Source organism: Heptranchias perlo, chromosome 2 (genome assembly GCF_035084215.1).
Source record: "Heptranchias perlo isolate sHepPer1 chromosome 2, sHepPer1.hap1, whole genome shotgun sequence".
In the NCBI taxonomy this organism is placed as follows: domain Eukaryota; kingdom Metazoa; phylum Chordata; class Chondrichthyes; order Hexanchiformes; family Hexanchidae; genus Heptranchias; species Heptranchias perlo.
Window position 1 is genome coordinate 100,801,154 of NC_090326.1, and position 23,986 is coordinate 100,825,139.

The 23,986-nt window shown below is 41.4% G+C and overlaps 1 protein-coding gene across 1 annotated transcript in view; it reads right to left on the reverse strand.

Annotated features, from left to right (window-relative positions):
- The window catches only part of LOC137341713 (band 4.1-like protein 4B), a 282,961-nt gene that overhangs the window by 90,929 nt on the left and 168,046 nt on the right, over nt 1-23,986 (reverse strand). The window contains exon 16 of the mRNA XM_068005123.1: nt 16,536-16,714. Within this exon, the coding sequence (XP_067861224.1) occupies nt 16,536-16,714 (179 nt within the window). The remainder of the gene's footprint in view (nt 1-16,535; nt 16,715-23,986) is intronic.

Here is a 23,986-nt window from a genome sequence, read left to right on the forward strand (position 1 = left end):
TTTTGTTTCTTAACCTGTCCCATTACCACCCTCCTTACCTTGCACATCGTCCCTTTGTCATTTAATCTCTCTTGTCCTCTACCTTATCACAGACCTTCCCCTTTTGTTCTTTTCTCCCCTCTCCTCCCTCCCCCTTTCCCTGGCTCTGTACTTGCTTAAAACCTTTAACTCTTTTAACATCTTCCAGTTCTGACAAAAGGTCTTTGACCTGAAACGTTAACTCTGTTTCTTTCTCCACAGATGCTGTCCTGACTTGCTGAGCTTCTCCAGCATTTTCTGATTTTATTTCAGATTTCCAGCATCCGCAGTAATTTGCTTTTGAAATATTAAAAAAGAATCTCTTTGCTTTCTTCGCTCCTCTTCTTAACGGCTGAACAAAAATGTACAAAACAACTTGGCCCAGGGACGATGCAGATGTCTAAAGATTAAAATAAACTGATTGCTACAAAGTACACAATTTGAACTCAACCTTCATTCTAGAAATAAATAATTTCAATGCTTCCTGAGATGTTGCTGTTGTTTGATCTCTGAATACAGTTTTGTTCAGTTTCTAGATTTTTTGGTGACTGGACTGGAAAATGCTTCTATATAATTGTATTTAACCATTTGCAGCCTTTGGTAGACTGAAACCACACTTACAACATCATGGGAAAGACACAAGACTTATCAGGAATCTTTGTTGGAAACAACAAGGAGCAGTGAAAATTGACACAAGTTAAAATGGACAAAGATCAGCAGAAAAGCAGGACAGGGGTATCTCCTGCCGTATCTCCCAATTTTTGGATGGTGAATTTATTATGCGACATGGTCTAGATGCACATAAGTTAGATTCAAAATCAGTGGAAAACTGATAAACAACCCAAAAGTACTTGATAATACAGCAGTGATAGCAGGTACAATGGAAAGATTACGAGACAAGTCTGGAATATGGAATGAAAATAAATACAAAGAAAATACTCTCTCCCTTCCCTTTCATTACTATATACCAATAGCCAACTATCGCTAAAAATCATCAACATTTTCCTTACTACTACTCTTAATCTCCACACCTCACTTCTCCAAACCATGTAATTACTCCTACACTCTTCCTAAATCCTTACAAACGATTTAAGCCTGTCCCACAAACCACATTATCTCACCTATAGTAATACTGCCACATATCATATTCTCTTATTTACTGTGGGCAACACCACAAATGATTTGCTAGTAACATATTAAAAGATTTATGTATATGCATACAGGAAGATTGTGTCATGCTATTTCCATCATGCCTGGGTGTCACACCTGGATATTAGGTTTGAGCTGGTGAGGTTCAAGTTTTCCATTTACTTATATTGTACGCATCTTTCAGCCCTCTTGACTCCCGAAATTAGTGCCTCCAAGGTAGGTAGTGCTGATGCTCCATCCTCCTCACAGTCCTTTGCTTCTCTGAAACAACCGCTGCCTGTCGTTGCTGCATTCTTCCCCCAAACTGGTGCCCCATACCTGCCACCCAAAAATGCAGCCTCCAGGCCCTATACATCTCCCACCCTCCATCTGCAGCCCCAAAGGCAAACCTGATGCACCCGCCAGGGCAGAATCCCTCTTCCCACACCACCAAAACCATGGCCTGTGGGCCCAATCCTTCCCTCCTACCCGACCTGAAAACAACATGCGACCTGCTGGCTTGGCTAGATCCCACTGACAAAAGAAAAAAGGACAGAAAAAAGATCACTAAAGAACAGAGAAAGAAGCAAAAGAGGACAGAGAGAGAAACAAAAAAAAAAGAGTGAGTAAGAGAGTGGGAGAGAGAGAAGGAAAGATGAACAAACACGAGAGAGAGAGAGAGAGAGAGAGAGAGAGAGACAGACAGACAGACAGACAGACAGACAGACAGACAGACAGACAGACAGACAGACAGACAGACAGACAGACAGACAGACAGAATCATAAAGACATGTGCTCCAAAACTATCCTCGCCTCTAGCTAAGCTGCACAGTTACAACACCGGCATCTACCCGACAATGTGTAAAATTGCCCAGGTATGTCCTGTCCACAGAAATTGGGAGAAATCCAACCCAGCAAATAACCGCCCCGTCAGCCTACTCCCGATCATAAGCAAAATGATGGAAAGAGTTGTCCACAATGCTATTAAGCGGCACTAACTCAACAAAAACCTGTGCATCGATATTCAATTTGGGTTCTGTGGGCCAAACATGGATACAAGAGCTGAATTTCAGTGGTGAGATGAGAGTGACTGCTCTTGACATCAAGGCAGCATTCAACTAAGTGTGACATCAAGTGTCCTAGAAAAATTGACGTCAATGGGGATCAAAGGGAAAACTCTCCAGTGGCTGGAGTCATACCTAGCACAAAGGAAGATGGTTGTGGTTGTTGGAGGCTAATCATCTCAGCCCCAGGACATTGCTGCAAGAATTCCTCAGAGCAGTGTTCTAGGTCCAACTATCTTCAACTTCTTCATCAATTACCTTCTCTCCATCGTAAGGTCAGAAGTGGGACTATTTGCTGATGATTATAGCGTTCAGCTCCATTCGCAACCGTTCAGATAATGAAGCAGTCAGTGCCCACATGCAGCAAGACCTTAACAAAAGCCAGGCTTGAGCTGACAAGTGGCAAGTAACATTCACGTCACAAGTGCCAGGCAAGAGAGAGCCTAACCACCTCCCGCTGACATTCAATGGCAATACCATCACCAAGACCACATCATCAACATTGTGGGGGGGTCACTGTTGACCAGAAACTCAACTGGGCCAGCCACATAAACACCATGGCGACAAGAGCAGGTCAGAGGCTGGGCTTTCTGCATCGAGTGGCTCATCTTCTGACTCCCCAAAGCCTTTCCACCATCTACAAGGCATAAGTCAGGAGTGTGATGGAATACTCTCCACTTGTTTGGATTGGTGCTGCGGCAATAACTTTTAAGAAGCTCAACATCATCCAGGACAAAGCAGTCCGCTTGATTGGCACCTCATCCACTAATCTAAACATCCACTCCATCCACCATCTGCATTCCGTGGCTGCAGTGTATACTATCTACAGAATGCACTGCAACAACTCGCCAAGGCTTCTTCAGCAACTCCTCCCAAATCCATGACCTCCACCATCCAGAGGGACAGGGGCAACAGGTGCATGGGAACACCATCACCTCCAAGTCACACACCATCTCTACTTGGACATATATTGCCGTTCCTTCTTTGTCACTGGGTCAAAATCCTGAAACTCCCTGCCTAAGAGTATTATGGGAGCATCTTCACCACAAGGACTGCAGTGGTTCAAAAAGGCAGCTCACCACCACCTTCTCAGGGCAAATAGGGATGGGCAATAAATGCTGCCCTTGCCAGCAATGCCCACATCCTGAGAATGAATAAAAAGAGAGAAACAGGTAACAGTGAGTGTATCTTAAGATTTAACATGATCCATGCCACAGAAGATCCAATAGTGTACATATAAATTTTAAACTTATTAATTTGGTTAATCCATTGCGCCTCTGAGTCTTCACATGTTCCTGAACTCATTTGGGTTGTCAGGTATTAATGTTTAGTGTAAGCGAGGCGTTTCCCAAAGTTGGGGGGAAGCATAGGTTAAATCGCTCACCTCCTTGGTATGGCTCAAGAGTGACATTTGTATTACCAGAGACATGGAAGCAGTTTCTTGCTTGTCCTCTCTAAAGGCAAGAGCGCCTTGTGAGGTAAAACATGAAGTCAAATAAAAATTCAGTTATTGTATCCAATGCCTCACAGAATAAAAGTGTCATTCTATAAGAGAACTGACTTTTGCAGCATTGGCGGTCATTTTTCAGATTAATCTTGTCCGTAGTGATTGATCTGTCACTTGTTTCCACGCTTCTGGTCTGATAGTTGTACGGTATATTTTACTGCAGCAAGGTCAGTGATGTCCATTTTAGAACCATTATTTAAACCAATGCTCTTCAATGGTCATTCTACAGCTCTCAAAGGCCCGTGCATTCCTGCACTTATACTTGTTTTATTTAAAGGAGCTACATTAAAATTTCATGCTTTTGACAGACAGCTTTGTGGGCAGAGAGATATCATCAGTCACAAAACATCATATCGGCACCAGTACAGGTCCAGTATTTCCACTAGTTAATCTTGTCTTTATTGCACTCATCTCAAGATGGATAGGACAGTAAGTGAGCATTTTAAGGGAAATAATCAGAAAATATCAGGATTGTTGTTCAGAAAACTATAGTTCAGGAATGTAAATCTACTTGGCTGATTTTGTCAATGGTGCAATCTGATACAGTAAGGGTGAAAACCTTCAGAATAGTACTTGGTAGGAGAAATGAACAAAATGCTGAAGCTCTTAACTCCAATTTCTAAATTCAAATAATAAAAGGAAATTAGAAAACACATTGTTAATTTTTAATCTTTGTCTTTGCATTCTCCATCCTGTTAATAATTGCTTAGCTCCTGTTTTAAATAAGATAAAGGAACTGATCATAGTTTTGTCCATAGCTGTTACAGACCTGCAACAATCAGTGTTTTTGTTCCATTTTTGCTGATTCTCAGTTTTTGGCATTGAAAAATGTGAATTATCCAACATTTCAAATTTAGGACATAGGAGAGTGGGAACTTAGTGCTCAAATTTTTTTTTGAATGATCAGATAATTCTAATTAAGCAACTTTATAAGAGGAGTAGGCTGTACTTGAGGTCCACCTTTGGCATCAATCGCCAAATGTGAGGTTCAGTAAGCAATCTGTCTCTTGGACCTTTTCCTTTGCAGTTCAGTCAGCTGCTGGGAAGCTTGTGGGAGCAGTGCACGGTGACTCTACCTTCTGATTTTTTTTTTCTTGACCACGTGGAGAAGCACTTTATTATATTCCTTATATTCCTACTGGCATGGCTGAAATCAGAACCCTACCATATAGGATACGATGGGTATAAAACGCATGCTACCACTGTCTGACACGGTGTGGAAATACTCTAAAACATCGCTGCCGAGCAAAATTGATTTCCCCTTCCACATTTCTCCCCAAGACCAATGATGGGATACCTCTCTGGACCAAACCCAAGTGTGTGTGAACCGAGACAGCAAGGCCTAAAATTTAACCCCACAAACGGGTGGGAAGGTAAAAATTGTGAAAAACTAAAACCCGACCCTAACCCACCCATTTCCTGTTTTAACAGAGGAGGGTCGAAGGGCGGGCTACCAACCGACTCTTAGGAAGCAGGTTGATCAGTGAAAACTTTTAAGGAGGTTGGGGCCTCCATTTTGACAGGTTTTTTATTTTTAACTCCTAGGGGCTGGGATTCCCAGGCCTTCTACTTCACGCCATGTAAGAGGAGGCGAGAAGGCCTGGCTCAGCAGGTATAGCGCAGCTTGTGGGCCCGCAGGAGCAGGACTGCTTCCCCCAGGCCCAACAAGCCTACTTGCAGCGACCCCACACACGATCTACCGCTAGCCCCTACCCCATCTCCGACCCCCCCGCCACCACCGCCACCTCCGACCCCCCCCACCACCACCGCCACCTCCGACCCCCCCCACCACCACCGCCACCTCCGACCCCCCCCACCACCACCGCCACCTCCGACCCCCCCCACCACCACCGCCACCTCCGACCCCCCCCACCACCACCGCCACCTACGACCCCCCTCCCACCACCGCCACCTCCGACCCCCCCCACCACCACCGCCACCTCCGACCCCCCCCACCCCCACCACCGAGCCCCCACCCCCACCACCGAGCCCCCACCCCCACCACCGAGCCCCCACCCCCACCTCCGACACCCCCGAACCCCCACCCCCACCTCCGACACCCCCATCCCACCCCCACCTCCGACACCCCCATCCCACCCCCACCTCCGACACCCCCATCCCACCCCCACCTCCGACACCCCCATCCCACCCCCACCTCCGACGACCCCCCACCCCCGCCACCTCCGACCCCCCATCCCCACCTCCGATCCCCCCACCTCCGACCCCACCCCACCGCCGACCCCCCCACCCCACCGCCGACCCCCCCCACCCCACCGCCGACCCCCCTCCCCACCACATCATCTCCGAACCCCCCTCCACCCTCCCCCTCCCTCTTCCTCTTCCTCTTCCTGGCTCCGGGTTAAAATTTACCTCAAAGTGTCTGCAGAGGTTGGGACTAATCACAATTTAGTTCAATTCTATCCCTATCTGACATCCAGACACACTTTCCACCAGGAGAGGCACCATGCAGCCATTAGGAGCAGGCACTATCTGATTTTCCTTTGCTCCCGAGTCTGGGGAAGACAACCAATTAGAGCAACTACACTGCTACTTGGATGGGTTGAGCTGACTCAGCACAGACCACCTGGCTCCTTCCTGTTATGTGTGGTTCAGTGCCCCACCATGCATTACATTTACCCACCAAGTCATCAGAAAGCACATACACAATTTTTCACCTCGTGCGAGATGCTCAGTCATGATGTGTCATGTTGTATCAATGCAATGTCCTTATAATAACTTTTTTTTGTGGTAACTGACGGCGAGTTGAATCATAAATGCTTTGGCAGGGGCTCGCGCCAGCTGTTGAAATCATATCTGGAGTTAGCATGGTGGACTTCTCACTAATAGAGCAGCCGAGGCATCACTATTGAGTCCATCACCATCTAAGTGCAGCCTCTTGTTTCCCAGGTTCCCCTACACTTACTGTCTCCTCTTTCCAAATTCTACTGTTAACTGCTCCCCCTTTTCTTTGTGAGCCTTCTTTCCCTCATTCCCCTTTAACATTTTCCCAGTCTTCTGCCCAAATTCTTGAAGCCTCCTAATACTCCCTTATCTTGCCCTATGCTGCTTCATTTGTCAATCTTCACCTTTCCTACATCCCTGATCAGTCCGTTACACTTCCATGATCTCGTGTCCTAACCATACCCCTTCCTCCATCTGCCCTTTTCTGACCCCCTCACATTTCCCTATCACTCTTTCTCTTCCCCCACTACACCTCATTATTCCTTGTTCACTGTTTTACTGCTCGAGTTCTCTCTCAGTTGTGTTTGTCCATAATGTATTTAATATGATTCATATTCCAATTACAAGTGTATTTAATTGAAAAAAGAACTGTTAATTTGGAATTGCATCATCATGAATCCACTGTAGTTAAGAAGTTCAAGAGGTGTACTTCTATGTGATTCAGTGTGACGAAATGCTTCTTGGTAGTAGAGGGAAGTGGTAACTGTACCCAGGTTTAATAAAAAAAGAAAAATATAATATTTAAATATTGTATATGTGCATTTTTTATGTCCACAAACCTTATTTCCTCTTGTCAGAGTTTTCGGTAACATTTAACATTCAAAACCCAATGAAAACACTTATAATGTGAATCTGTATGTAAACCGTTCCTTGTCACAATATAGATACAGCTCTAACCATGAGGTGACAATGTAGCATCTTCTACTATCCTAGCTCTTTTGCACTTCATTAATAATCTTAAATTTCCCCCTCACTGTTTCCATCCATTGCCAAAAAGCCAGCCATTCCAATGCACTTGCTTGCTTTTTCAGCTTCATTTGGCTTCCCATTTCCATCCAGCCTGCTTCCTTTATAACTACATTGAATTACAAATGAATTTTACAAGTTTTGTCTGGTGCCCTCGGCTTTCTGGTACATCTTTATCTATCATTTAAAATATTTTTTTATCCTTGCTGGCCATTTTAGCGCGGCTACCCATTGCTCCGTTTACCCTCCCCTGTTCCCGTCCAGCCTGCTCTGTATTGTAAATAAATAAATTTTCTTTCTCAGGATCCTTTTCTCTCCATTCCTTTCCAGCACACCCTTCCTGAGCCTTTTACAATGCCATCTCCAGCCCCTCTGCTCCCTTTTCAGCCAACCCGTAGCCATTCCCAGGCCTCCAGTTGTGACCCTGCAATCACTCAAATGTTCTTATTGTGGTACCTTCAACCCCAAATTCCACCTTTTCATCAAATCCTGCCTTCCACCATCTCCCAAACACAATGGCTCCCAATTCTTCTTTTCTCAGCACAAAAGGAAAAACAAAGAAATACATAGTTGAAACACAGAATTTGGGTGTGAAAATAATTCCACCAGACATGGAACTGAACATCACCACCTGCTATAGTGGCATTTCCAGATCTGTTCCCACTCCTTCTATTTCTGAAACCAAAAGAAATACGCCGCAACAGGGAATGGGGTCAAGAGAGTAGGAAGTGTCAGCCATGGCTCAGTGGTAACACTCTCACTTCTTAGTCAGAAGGTTCAAGTCTCGCTCCAGAGACTTGAACACAAAATCTAGGTTGACACTTCAGTGTAGTACTGAGAGAGTGCTGCAATGTTGGATGTGCCGTCTTTCAGATGAGATGTTAAACCGAAGTCCCGTCTGCCCTCTCAGGTGGATGTAAAAGGTCCTCTGGCACTATTTCAAAGAGGTGCAGGGGAGTTCTCCCCGGGGTCCTGGCCAATATTTATCCCTCAACATCATTAAAACTGATCATCTGGTCATTATCACATTGCTGTTTGTGGGAGCTTGCTGTGCGCCAATTGGCTGCTGCACTTCCTACATTACAACTGTGATTACACTTCAAAAGTACTTCATTGGCTGTCAAGTGCTTTGGGACGTCCTAAGGTTGTGAAAGGTTCTATATAATTGCAAGTACTTCTTTCTTTTTTCATGGAGGGCATTGGGGGGAATGGGAGGGAAGTTAAAGACACACAAGTTGAGGACTAGGGCAGGGAGAACCCTGGGGGAGGTTTAGCACGGTGGACAAGGGGGAGGGAGGAAGCAGCAGATGGATAGTCTCAATCTTGGTGGCAAAGAGGTCCATGAGTTCCTCACACTCGTTGTTAGAGGTGAAGGTGGAAGGAGCAAGGAGCAGGGGAGAAGTTTTCAAGGGGACAATTGGTAATGGAGGATGGAAGCCGGGGGTTATCTTTGCTCTCATCAACACACAGATATCAAACATACACTGGTACCAATGCATCAAATCCAGATCAACAAAGACATATACAAAGGAACACAAGGAAAATACAGGGGAACAATACAGCAACATCCAGCGGCAAGCCAAACATCATTCAATGACACACCAGACGATGCTAAGAGAATCAGCAAAAACTACATCCATATTTTCCCCAGATCTACCACTAAAAAATAACACCCCCAACCTCAATAACTCCCTTTCCACCAATCCAAGCAATGAACCACCTACCATCTGAAACAAAGAAAACAAAAAGAGAATCAAAAGAGGACGCATACAGAGAATGAAACATGAACACAAAAACATGGCACACACAGGTAAAAGCTACATCTAGCCTCCAACTTACTGCGAGCAACATCGTGGGAGATCCAGTACACACACACAGATATAGATTATATATGTATATAAAAATAATTGCATATGGCGCGCACTTCCAGTACACATAGTCGTCAACATTACTGATAGGGAAAATCCCATGTCAGCATTTGACTGTAACACTGTAATCACAAGGCTTCCAACAGTGGGTGATGTTGTTTTGTTTCCCTAATCGTACTACCCACTTACTGTACCTCTGCTACAACATAAACTGTTCTGCCCCACTCAGACAGCCATATTCTTTAGGAGGTATTTCTATCCTCGACCACTTTAGGTCCTGCTCTTGGTCCTTGCTCCAGTTTCTGCCCTGTTCTGCTCCTTTGTTATGCCCGTCTCCTTCAGGTCATGCTTCTCTTATTGGCTGCTTTAGTTCCAAAATTACCAACCCAAAACGAAAGCAGCAAAATAAATGGCAAACACAGAATGAAGTCCTATTTCTTTCACTCTCCGGGGGGCCAAAATCAGATTGTAGTAGATGGGAAACAGCAAAAATTTGGTAGAGACAGGAAAGAAAGAAGAGATGGCTTCATAATTACCCTGAAATGGATCAACCACTCCAATAGCAATATCAGAAAATTGATTTTTTTTCCCCAAGTGAATTGTCCTGTTTTAATTCTCATAACCTTCACAGTGACTGCATGTTGCAGAAATGGAGGATATATTTATTATTTAAATAAAAAATTACCTCAGCCACACCTAGGGGTAAGTATTTGCCATTTACCCCTTGCATTAGCAAACAAAAAAGGGTTAAAATAAATTTTGAGAGATAGAGAGCACCTGATATTTTCTGATGAGTCATTGCTCATAAGCGAGAAGTAAAAAGCCTCTCTCAAATAATATAGATTTGATTTTAAAAGGCCAACTAAAAATCCCTGACAGTCCCATTATACAACAGCTGTTAGAAGAGTGGTGCACTCAATAGGAAATGTCAGCGAGGAGGAGGAGGAGAAATCAAATCTGGAGCACTAACAGACTTTAAATGAAGCAGCACAATAAGCACTTATCCAACAAGAGGCATAAAAACTGTGTAAAATATAACTCCATATTATCACGTTTGTGGTATTATTTTACCTAGATCTACACTATTAAATAAAGCTACACTACTAAATAATCTTTCAGCCTATATTATTTTATACATTCCATTTCTTGTATGTCCATCATTTGCTCTCATCCACATTTTAGAAATTGGTTTTCACCCTCAAGTGTATCTGGCATAATGAGCACCAATGATGTTAACACCATAAAAGCATTATGCCATTGTTCATCCAACTGACTTTTCGGAACATTATACACCAATTGACTCTACCTTCAACAAGCAGGGCTGAGGATTAAAGCATTATACAACATCATTAAATGCTTACAGATCAGGTAGCTTAGCAGTTTAACAGTAAGTCACCTCACTTTACATTCCAGACATTGCAGAATCAAGTCATAGGCCATCCTGCTGTTCATAATCGCATGCTTCAATTCAGAGGAGTTTTGTCCAATCTCTGGAATCTATCACATCAGGGGGCAGGAAAGCAGGTACTGTGATATATCGGTTTGCTAGCAAACCCGTTGATGCTTAATTATACAGCGATGCCGGGAGTCTGAAAGCTGCACTTGGCCGGCCCTGCTGAAGCTGGGGATAAGATTCGTAAAACTAAATACTTTGCATTTATAGAGCACCTTATCAAGTCAAAACATCTTAAAGATCTTCACATAATTAATTACTTTTGAAGTTGTGTCTATCACATAGGCAGAAGTGGCAGCTATTCTGTACCAGCAACGTCCCACAAACAGCAATGAGATTGATGACCAGTTAATCTGTTTTGTTGGAGGTGTTGGTCGAGGAAGCACTGTTGGCCAAGACAACAGAATAGTCACTTGAGATCTTCAATGTCCCTCTGAATAGGCAGTTGAAGTTCAGTTTAACTTATCGTTCAAAGGATGGGATGCATGTAGTGACAGTGAATGAATAGAAGTCAACAAAATCCTGCAATATTAAATTCTTATAAACTGTCAGATTAGCAACATAGTGAAACCCCTGGTATACTCACACTGACTTTAAAGTTATATTTGTGTCCCTTAATGCTTCAATATAAAAGTTCAGCTTAAATGTTCTGTCCAGCATAATGTTATGTTTAAACTCAGTTTAAAAACCATTTAGCTCTGCAGCTGCAGGGTTAGTGTGTTTTTAAATATCTATTTCAAAGAATTGATTTTTACTTACACATTAGTAAACAAATATGGGATCTACTGGGAATAATAAACAAATTGTGCATATATCGAGTGTTAAATATGCCCATGGATGTTTTAACATGAGGCAAAGCCGAGTGCTAAATCACTAATGTGATATAACGGTGCACCCACTTTCACATGCATTACCTCCTCAGGAATTCTTTGCCTCAGGTTTTTGATTATTATTAAAATTATGGATTTCATTTTTCATATTTGATGTAACTTTGCTGTTTTCATCACCTTCTATCACTCAAAATTCAATTTAAACTGGAAAGCTTTACTGTGTACTGCTAAAGCCATTTGTTATTAACCCACTGCAATGAACTTATTGATTCTTATCTTTTTCATCTCCCGTGACTGAACTAAAGGTTGCCTAATGCTATTAGTCCAAAGGTTGGCCCCATGCAAAATTAAAACCCATTTGGTAATAGCAGAGGTTTGAGTGTTAAATTGATTGTTTTGTTAAACAACATGCAATAAAGAATCTACTGACCGACTGATAATCAGATGGAATCCAGGGTGCCTTGGCACTTTGGATACAAAACTGGCTTAGTGGCAGAAGGCAGAGGGTGATGGTCGAAGGTTGTTTTTGTGACTGGAAGCCTGTGGCCAGTGGGGTACCACAGGGATCGGTGCTGGGTCCTTTGCTGTTTGTGGTCTACATTAATGACTTGGATATGAATGTAAAAGGTATGATCAGTAAGTTCGCTGATGATACAAAGATTGGTAGGGTGGTAAATAGTGAGGAGGATAGCCTCAGTCTGCAGGACGATATAGATGGGTTGGTCAGATGGGCGGAACAGTGGCAAATGGAATTTAACCCGGAAAAGTGCGAGGTGATGCACTTTGGAGGGACTAACAAGGCAAGGGAATACACAATGAATGGGAGGACCCTAGGCAAGACAGAGGGTCAGAGGGATCTTGGTGTGCAAGTTCACAGATCCCTGAAGGCGGCGGAACAGGTAGATAAGGTGGTAAAGAAGGCATATGGGATACTTGCCTTTATTAGCCGAGGCATAGAATATAAGAGCAAGGAGGTTATGATGGAGCTGTATAAAACACTGGTTAGGCCACAGCTGGAGTACTGTGTGCAGTTCTGGTCGCCACACTACAGGAAGGATGTGATCGCTTTGGAGAGGGTGCAGAGGAGATTCACCAGGATGTTACCAGGGCTGGAGCGCTTCAGCTATGAAGAGAGACTGGGAAGATTGGGTTTGTTTTCCTTGGAGCAGAGGAGGCTGAGGGGGGACATGATTGAGGTGTACAAAATTATGAGGGGCACAGATAGGATGGATACTAAGGAGCTTTTTCCCTTCGTTGAGGGTTCTATAACAAGGGGACATAGATTCAAGGTAAAAGGCGGGAGGTTTAGAGGGGATTTGAGAAAGAACTTTTTCACCCAGAGGGTGGTTGGAGTCTGGAACTCACTGCCTGAAAGGGTTGTGGAGGCAGGAACCCTCACAACATTCAAGAAGCATTTGGATGAGCACTTGAAATGCCATAGCATACAAGGCTACGGACCAAATGCTGGAATATGGGATTAGAGTAGACAGGGCTGATGGCCAGCGCGGACACGATGGGCCGAAGGGCCTCTATCCGTGCTGTATGACTCTATGACTCTATAAATCTACCTTGCCTATTCAATTATCCATGTATATAGCTAACCCTATCTGCACACATTATGTATGCTTGGTTACAAAAAAAAATACGGTGAGAAAAAGTAGCAGAAACTGGTGGCCAGCTATAAGTGGGAGGCCCAGATCCAATACCATGTAACAGAACAGGAGAGGAGTGGAGCCAGGTCAGACCCAAGTCAGATAGGACGCTTAACTTGTGCAAGCAATATTTAGATTGCTTATGCAATTGGTCAGACACATTGCAAACAAAAATGTAACACGAACCTTAAGGGTGCTCAAAACACAGTTGGATGCTAGGCTGGGACGGTTAGAATACTAAGACAAATGTCGGTGGGCCAAATGGCCTTTTCTTGCCCTTGACTTTGATTCCTAACGTATACAAAGATTGAAAAAAATTGGGACATAATTATACAATGAATGGGGTTGAATTAGCATGGAGATTTAGAAAAGCACCTGGGAATAATTTCAACATCCAGCCAATACACCATGGAAGTTTAAAAAAAAACTAATCCCAAGTATAAAAAGAATAAACTTTGAGGAAACAGTGGGAAACCTTAGTCTCAGGTTGGCTCAGTTAATGTGGGCCGACACTTCAGTGTAGTACTAAGCGAGTGCTGCATTGTTAGAGGTGCCAGCTTTCAGATGTGCTGTTAAACTGAGGCCTCATTTGTTTGTTCACATGGATGTAAAAGATAAAGGAGAGAAGCAGCGAGTTCTCCAGGTATTCAGGCCAATATATATCCTTCAACTAACACCACCAAAAACAGATTATCTGGTAATTTATCTCATTTACTATTCAGTTACTAGACAACACTTCAACAGTAATCCATTGGCTATAAAGTGCATTGAGATGTCCTGAGGATGTGAATGGCGCTATATAAATGCAAATTCTTTCTTCACAGTGTAGAAAGGTGATGGTTAATGTAGAATCTTATTTTCTCTGGCCCTACATTTTAGTAAGAGAATCAATGATAAATAAATTTAGAACATATCGGGGTAAACTCTTTACTCAAAGAATGAGAGTTTATCCATTGGGGGATGAGGTTTCAAGGGGGTGAATGGGTATCAATAAATATCACTAAAATGACTACACAACAATTCTATGCTAAATTTTATATTGAAATGAAGTACTGTACATGTTCTAAAATTGCTAATAATTGGTAAAATCTTGTCTTTTTGTCAAAGGTGCTGGTGTTAGAATCTCTAGGCCATTTATACTCTGGGTGAGAATACATTTTATTATTTGCCTTTAAATGCCCTCTCCAAGGAATGTGGAGTACTTGTCATCTTAACATATGAAGGATTCTATTGGCCTTAAGGTATGGCATGAGGATATTATACAAGGTCTCAAGAATCTGAATCACTAGGAAAGATTAAGTTGGACTTGTTTTTGATGCATAATAGATGAGAATCTGAGGTGACCTGAGAAATTTTCAAAATTATGAAGGGCATTGATAAAGTTAGTTCCAGACAAATTGTTTACATAACAAAGGTTCAAAACCCAGGGGACATGATTTAAAATGAGAATAAATGGGAATTGAAGTACAACTACTGCAGACAAATAAATGGCAGAAGACATATGGAATAAATTATTAGAAAAGATCACTGCCATGAAAAGTATAAATGGGTTCAAGAAACAACCAGATGTCTAACTGGAGAAGCAGTAAATTGACAGATATGGTGAGAAGGGGTAAGGTGTTGTTGAGATCAACCAAAGCTTCTTCACTCAGAGGGTAGTAGGTCTGTGGAATTTGCTGCCCCAGGAAGATGTGGAAGCTACATCATTAAATAAATTTAAAACAGAAATAGACAGTTTCCTAGAAGTAAAGGGAATTAGGGGTTACGGGGAGCGGGCAGGAAATTGGACATGAATTTAGATTTGAGGTTAGGATCAGATCAGCCATGATCTTATTGAATGGCGGAGCAGGCTCGAGGGGCCGATTGGCCTACTTCTGCTCCTATTTCTTATGTTCTTATGTTAATTAAAGCGTGCCAGGCTTGTGCGGTGAAATGACCTGTTCCCAAAATATCCTACATTACTACATTTGCAAAGGCCAAACTTGGACATTCTTCAGGGTTCTTTGTAATCAATAACTGAAAGAATAAGGAATAACGTACAGTAGTATTCAACAACTCAGTCTCTACTTAAAATATTCCAGCTTGGAGACCGCAGGCTGAAATTTGTATCAAAAGCTGGTTGCCTACTTGGAAGATCTTCAGATATTAATTGTGAATCAAACCTCTCTAAATTGCATTCTCAAATCGATGTGAAACTCAGTCACTTTCTGAAGTAAGGGAATGTCTATAAATGCTCATACTATATTATTACAATATTGTATCACATCAGCTTGTTTTTGAAAGCCAAAAATTACAGCATCTTGGATCTGTGAATGTTGCATTTTTATTAATATGATTGCATGAATTACTTGTATTTTGGATAAATTGACTGGATTTGAATCCTGTATATGAAGGTACTAGGATTCACCTGGCTTTCCTCAGAAGAAGAAAAGTTTCACCTTGATGTGCAACAGTTTTTCTCACAAATAGGACATTTATCAGTCATGATCCAAAATTAGTATTAATGTGATTGAAGAAACTGTTGCAGCAGAGCTCTGCAAATACCATAGGAACTGATGTAACCGAAAGACAAATGAATTAAATCACCCGCTTAATAAAACCTGAACAAATGAATGACAATGAAGTTCTGATACTTAGCAGCTTTGTTTTGGGGTAGTCTTGACAACACTTTCAACATATTCACAATAAATAGATGGATGGGGCTGGGTGCGACCTTAGCAGGTGTGAAAGGAACAGTCGGTTCCCATCTCCTTTTCTCCCCTCAGTGTTGGCCTGCTTGCTAAATGTTTTGCAAGTCTCATGCCCATTTACACATCTCTAGTGGCGATGTGTGAACAACAACTGATTCATGGATGCTGCTCACCCGGCTGCTGGCTGGTTCACCTCACAGTCTAGCGATGAAGATGTATAGGATAGTAGGGTCAGCACGAGAAAGCTGCAGACTTCCGGTGGTGATGTCACATCTGCCCCCCTCCCCATGCCTTTCATTACTATTCAGCAGCTGAATTGGTGTCCATCATTAAGTTTTGATGAACAGACTGCACTGCCCTGGAGGCATTGCTGGAAACCATCAACTGCAGTGTTGCTTGCTACCTCTAACTTCCACCACTGGTTTTATACTAACTTGCTGCCAGATTCATCAGCGTCATCAACAGCAAACTTGTAGTACAAGTAGGGTATTAATAAATAATATGCCAAGGTTGTTGTATCAATGCGTGTGTTGATAATATTATTTAAAGATAATTTAAAACATTATCTACTCTGTTCATCTCTCAACTTAACTCGAAGATGGTATCTTAAAACTTACTGCTCGGACTTGGCATCCCAGGGTAAGCGTCTGTGTCTTCCAACTCCAAAGTGATCAGACCACGGTTAGGGAGATGATGCCTTCCAGCAGTTGACCCAGTAAATGGTGTTCCCCCATTCTCTTCTATACTGAACTGCTGTAGATCGGTGCTGTTTAATAATGGTGCTACCAATGGATGGCTGCAATTTTATGTACATTAAAGTCAAGAAAACTTTATGAGAAATCAAATAGAACTTGTTAGTCATTTGCCTAAAAATAAAAAAAACAGGTGATAGCCATATAAAAAGTTAAACTAGACATTCTTTGCAAATCTATGAACCAAGCCTTTCAATTTATCCCAGTATGTTTCAATTACATATGCCAGTGAGCAGTACTTACTCTATCAAAAACTTTCATAGGGTGGGAATAAGCCCAAATTGCACAGAACGTAGTGCTGAGTCATCCCCAACATCACTGAGGAGCATTTCTGGAAAATCATGATATAGAAATGCAACTATTCACAAAATGTGAAATGGTGGTGGCAGGTTTCAAAGTCATGTGCAGATTTGGTGATGTGATCAATGTAAATTGTGAAACAATGTAAAAAACATTTATAGTATTTCAAAAACATTCATCAAGAGATTGTATTTAGTATGTGCATTAAAATCCTACATTATTCAACATGTTTCCTTTTGAACCATGATGTTGCACATAGAAAGAGCTTGTATTCATATAGCCCCTTTCATAATCTCAGGACGTCCCAAAGTGCTTTACAGCCAATGGAGTACTTTTGAAGCATTGTCACTGTAGGGAGCGTAACAGCCAATTTGCGCACAGCAATGAGATAATAACCAAATAATCTTTTTTTTAAAAAAGTGATGTTAGTTGAGGGGTAAATATTGGTCAGGACACGGGGGAGAACTCCACCGCTCTTCTTCAAATAGTGCCATGCCCTGTCCACCTGAGAGGGCAGACAGTTTAACGTTTCAACTGAAAGACGGCACCTCCGACAGTGCAGCACTCCCTCAGTACTGCATTAAAGTGTCAACCTAGATTATGTGCTCAAGTCTCTGGAGTTGGACGTGAACCCACAACCTTCTGACTCAGAGGTGAGCGTGCTATCACTGAGCCAAGGCTGACTGATATTTTTGATGACAAAATGTTCAAACCAGTACCTGATTGCGGAATACCTGAATATGACAAAAGTACCTTGAACTCAGCACTAGTACTAGTGCTCACCCTCTGCTCTGCTGCCTTTAACACCCATCTCCATGTCTGAAGCTAACTCTTTCACACAACACACAGTTTCTACTTCCTTGGTTAGAGGTCTATCCCACTCACACATCTTTACACTTCTTGGTAAACCTGCCAAAGCATGCATTTATCTGGGATTTGTAATTGGGTCTCCTAGTTGACACAGTCATTTATTAAAACTTTGTAAAGCAATATTTCATTTTGTGCCGTGAAGTAAGTTTCTAAGAGACTCCTTTTAGTGAAACAATTTAGCAGAGAAGCATGGTCAGTTCAATTATTTGACTGCAGAGGAGATTTACTAAAATAATCCCAGGGATGAGGGACTTCAGTTATCTGGGGTTGTTCTCCTTAGAGCAGGGAAGGTTAAAGGGAGATTTAATAGAGGTGTTCAAAATTATGAAGGGTTTTGATAGAGTAAATAAGAAACCACCATTTCCGCTGGCAGGAGGGTCAATAACCAGAGGACAAAGATTTAAGATAATTGGCAAAAGAACCAGGGCGAGATGAGACGACTTTTTTTTTTACACACAGCAAGTTGTTATGATTTGGAATGCACTGCTTGAAAGGGTAGAGGAAACAGATTCAATAATAACTTTCAAAAGGGAATTGGATAAATACTTGAAAAGGAAAAATTTGCAGGGCTATGGGGAAAGAGTAGGATAGTGGGACTAAGTGGATAGCTCTTTCAAAGACCTGGCACAGGCACAATGGGCCGAATGGCCTCCTTCGGTGTTGTATTATTCTATGACTGTTCCTCAGTTATCTGAATTAATATCTGGATAATTTTGGTTTAAAAACAAAGTGTGACCACAGCTTGTCTGTATGCATCACAGGTCATTCTTTCCTCCAGTAAATGCAATCAGTCAAGATGTCTTCAATTATGAACATTTTAAACAGAACAGCTTGATGGCCAGAATGGTGTTTGAATTTTAAAAAAATCTTTAAAATCTTACTGTGGAAAAAAGATTTACCATTAAAAAAGGAAATAAAACTGCAAATGCTGGAAATACACAGCAAGTTAGTCGGCATCTGTACGAAAGAAATGTTATTGATGTTCCAGGTGTGTAACACTACTGAAGGGTTATACACCGAGAAATGTCATTAACCTGTCTTTGTATAGATGCTGACTGATCTATGTATTTCCAGCATTTTTTGTTTTTATTTTAACATTTTACCCTGTTCATTCTCATTTCTGTGTCAAACTAATCTACATGTTATTGTACAAGATATAAAGTGAAGTAGCATCAGAATGGCAAGACAGTAAAAGCACTAGTGCAGTTATTTCTATGACAGTTCTGTGCCCTTGTTAAATTACTAAATCACTGTCGGATACTGGAGATGGTCTACTGTGCATAAAAGAGATATGCAGCCTGGTATGAATAAAGGATCATGTTTTTCTACTGAATTCATTTAGACTTTCATTCCCGAAGAGACTATATATTCACCACGTCTGGACAGAAAGTTAAACTGAATACAGCCTCCCATCTCCGGAATTATATTGAAAGCTGTCATGAGCCAGCTTATATATCAAGAGGCATAAAATTACTTCTAATGCACCAACTTTTAATTTCTAGTTGAATTCTACAGGAAATCTACATCAGGTGTTCATATGAACCTGTGCTTCTAACTGAGGGACAGGGTGGGTGGTTCTTAACTTTGAAACCCAGTAGAGTAAATAACACCCTACTATTTATACTTCTCCTGTGACTACAATGATTATGTTCATTAATGCATATTTGCAGCATAGGTATAAATGGGATGCTGTGGCTAAGCCTGGCCAAAATTATAGCACTCACTGTAGCTCTCTTCTTTCAACACAAGCTTTCACAGTGATAGAAAAAAGAAATCAACAAGAATCCAGATGGGATCTAGGATGTGTAATATATTCCACATTTTTCCCATTCTTCCTAAATCCCATTTTAGATTGATACTGAGCTAACCAAATCTTCGGCAATTGTTACTTTACAAATAACTATGCCTGGCTGGATTAGAATTTTGCAGCATTATCAAATGTTCTGCTGAACATCAAACATTTTGTGCCACGTGTGCACTTTCCTACTGTTTGATATACATCATTCCATTGTCATCTGTAAACCCAATGCTCTTTTAGAATTATGGGATTAATATCATCTTGTGTTTTAGATTACTTCGACTGGTGTTTATTTCTACACCTTGGCTTCATAATCCTTACCTCAAAGCATCTACTTGGACACCTTTTGTTATTACAATTGCAAATGACACAAGAGATGCATGGCAGCTAAAAGCATTTTATTCTCCAGGAATCTTCTATAGTGGGAGAAAGTGATGGTCTTTGAACCATAAGCTGCAAATATCCAAGCAATGCCTTTATGAGCTGCAGATTGTAATAACAGAAGATGCTGAAAACTCTTCGAGTTTTACCAACCATGAATTTTGTTTCATCACCAGGGAGCTTTCCCTGGCAATATGGAAAGGAATATCTCGCAAGTACTCTGATTGGCAGGGTGTGACAAATGATGTTCCCCAGGGATCTGTTCTGGGGCTTCAACGTTTTACCATGTATATCAATGATTTATATGAAGAATAGAGAGTTGTATGTCCAAGTTTGCAGATGGCACGAAGTTAGGAGGGACAGTAAGCACTGCAGATGGGGGAAGGAAGTTGCAAATGGACAGAGACAGATTAAGTTAGTGGGCAAAACAATGGGAAATGGAGTTCAATGTGGGCAAGTGTAAGGTCATCCACTTTGAACACAGAAACAAACATCTGATTATTTTCTAAATGGTGAGAAAATAGAAACTGTATAGGAGCAAAGAGATTTGGGAGTCCAAGTACACAAATCATTAAATGCTAGTCCACATGTGCAAATAGCAATCAAAAAAGCTAATGGAATGTTGGCCTTTATCTCAAGGAAGCTGGAATACAAAGGGGAGGAAGTTGTGCTTCACTTGTACAGAGCCTTGGTCAGACCCCATCTGGAGTACTATGTTCCGTTTTGGACACCGCACCTCAGGAAGGATATATTGGCCTTGGAGATGGTGCAGTGCAGAGTCACCAGAATGATGACAGGGCTTAATGGATTAAATTATGAGGACAGACTGCACACACACTTGGCCTGTATTCTCGAGTATAGAAGATTGAGGGGTGTTCTGATCAAGGTATTTAAAATGTTAAAAGGGTTTGATAAGGGAGATACAGAGAAACGATTTCCTCTAGTGGGGGAAAGCAAGAACAAGGGGACATAACCTTAAAATTAGAGCTAGGCTGTTCGGGAGCAAAATCAGGAAGCACTTTTTCACAGAAAGGATAGTAGAAATCTAGAGCTCTCGCCCCCAAAAGAGAGTTCTGGAACAGTTGAAGAACTCAAGGCAGGTAGATAGATTTTTGTTAGGTAAGGGTATCAAAGGATAGGGAGCAAAGGTGGGTAAATGGAATTGTGGTGCAAGTCAGTGATAATCTAATTGAACGGTGGAGCAGGCATGAGGTGCTGAAAAGCCTACTCCTCGACCTAATGTTTCTATGAATAGAAATCTTAAATTTACAAAGATAAACTGAGGAGGTGGTCTCGGTTGCATCATTTGTAATGCAGATTATCTTTATCTGTCTGTGCACAGTGCCTGGGCTGCTCCAAAAACTGATGCAGAACTGGGGTCTTTACATTAATATACTTTGGTACATAGACACTTGCTGTGCCGTGCTATTATTTGACCAAAGTAGAATACCCTAAATGTTCAGCTATATTAGCCCAACTCTGGAAACATCTCCTTAAAAGCCTTCACAAAATCTTTCTTTTTGATCGCCTTCATCATCTTGTTTAACTCTTCTACTACTGGTTGGCGTCCACCTCTCTTTTATTGACAGGCCTAAAGAAATTACTACATTAAAGATACTATATTAATAAAAGTTGTCATTGTTGTTAAAGGGAGACACATTTAAAGTATGCACCAGGACACCAGATATCTTCGCGATAGCGCATTTGGCTCAATAACACTGCATTATTGAATACCGCATGGAATTTGGTAGTGTAAACCCTCTAACAGTTGAGAAAAACATATGTCTCTGGCAGTGGTTTTTTGTCAGTATCCTCTAAGTATATAAATGTGTTATGTAAAATGACATTCCTAGTACACTGTGTATATATCTGACTCCTATATACATCACTTAACAGAATCATATCAATAAACAGCACCATATATGCGCCAGAATGACTTCAAATATAGAAATTGGGTTAAAAAGTTTCTCCAAATTAACATGAAGAACCAGCATGATTTAACAAAAATAGAAAAAATTGCCATAAAAATTGCCAATTGTCAAAAAAACAATTAGTTGACTAATGTCTTTCAGAGAAGGGAACCTGCCATCCCTACGTAGTCTGGCCTAAAAGAGATTCAACTTCCACACCACGTGGGTGACTCTTAATACCTCAGAGCAACTAGAGATGGGCAATAAATACTGCCTTCTAAGTGTCACACACACCCAGAGAACAAATTTAAGGAAATAAAATGTTAAGACATTGTATATGAAGTGAAGTAAACATGTAATCTGTTCCATTTCTACCATATTATTTTACGCTCCCTTGAAATGCCTTGGGACATTTTACTATGTTCAAGGTGCTATAGAAATGCAAGTTGTTGTTGTTAGATGGTTGGTGAGAAACGGATATATCGGGCAGCTATTATCGAGTCTCATTAATCTGTTTGATCAGGAGTTCCAGCATACAATTCACAAGAGGCCAAAAATTGTGCTCAGTGGCGAACGGACATTGCTCGCAAGTAACTAACTCAACCACAAACTTTTCATTGTCTTCTGGGTGCCAACTTGCTTTAATTGAGGCCTGCAAGTAGTGCAGCGGTCTTTCCTGGGCTTCTCTGAATTGTGAGGAGGAAAGGATCTCTGTGTCCCCGCCACCAATCAGCTTGAAGCAAGCCACGCTGTGAGAGCCAGGAAATGAAGCTCATTCACAAACCGCACTGTCTAAGAACCAGGAAGTATCAGATATGATTAGTAAATGTATTATAAAATCAGATAGAGAAAGCGAAATAAAGAGAGGGTAAGATTAAAAGACTGAGATAAGAGACAGAAAGAAAAAGTAAAAATATAAAAATGTAAAATTTTGAAGTAATGAGACTCCATGTTTTTAACAGTTAATTTTCAGTGCCAGAGAGGTTGTTTGGCAGTCATTACTTACAACACCATTAAAAGTTAGTTTAGCCCTGCATACATTTTTTCTGGCGAGATTAGTTAGTTTCTAGCTGGGCAGGAGAGCAAGTTTGCGTTGGTCCATTGATTCTAGTATGTGATATCTCTTTAACATGAAGCTGTCAGACGAGCAGCGAATCACAAAGAGCAAGTTCCAGATTTCCACGTGTAACTGTGCTGTAACTTGCTCTTCAATTTGTCCATTAATAGCGGTGAGCGCTGTTAAGCTCATCTTTATTTTATGAGCAATTTCCGCCCAATATCTATGGGGATCTCAATCCCAGTGATCTGATGCTGAACATATTTTACAAAGCATAGGTTTGATGCTTGCAACAGGCCCAAAATCTTACACAGACATATCCTTATATATGCTCTCCAGCAGTGAGAGGTAATTGACGAGAACATTTTGTTTATGACAAAGTGCAGCTCTGCAGGATTTGTAATTGCATCTTTTTTGATTTATTAAAAGATAGAGACTGAGTGAGCTGCCTCCCACACATCCACCCACTCCTCATCTGACAAATTATTAAGGGGCAACTCCTGTTCTTTGTTGAGAGTATTGGCCTTATACATACCAATAGGGTTTGGTATAAAGCAGAACATTTCAGCCGTATAATCTAAGTATTCATTAAACAGGAAGATTTTCAGTAGGATGGAATGATCTTTGGACACTTCAATACCAGATTTTAATTTTTGAGTAAGTGGTGCATTATCAGAGAACAGACATCATCTGGTAGGTCTAGCCCAAAGGAGTTCTGTGACTACTCAAAAGGACTGCCACTCAGAATACTGTCTATACAATAAATTCTTTGCTGCAGTCAGAAGTGGAAGCAGATTCTAAAACAAAGCAAAGATGTCCTTCTCTCCAACAGTGCTCATATGTATGGTCCAATGTTTATGGATGTTGGTCCAAACAGAAATAGTCACATTGACTATTTGATGAGCTATGATAGCTAGAAAGTCTGAAGTGAGATTATAAAGTGTAGGCATTCACCAGAGGAGCAGTCACTCACTTTGGTGCAGATTGAGACTCTTTAAAA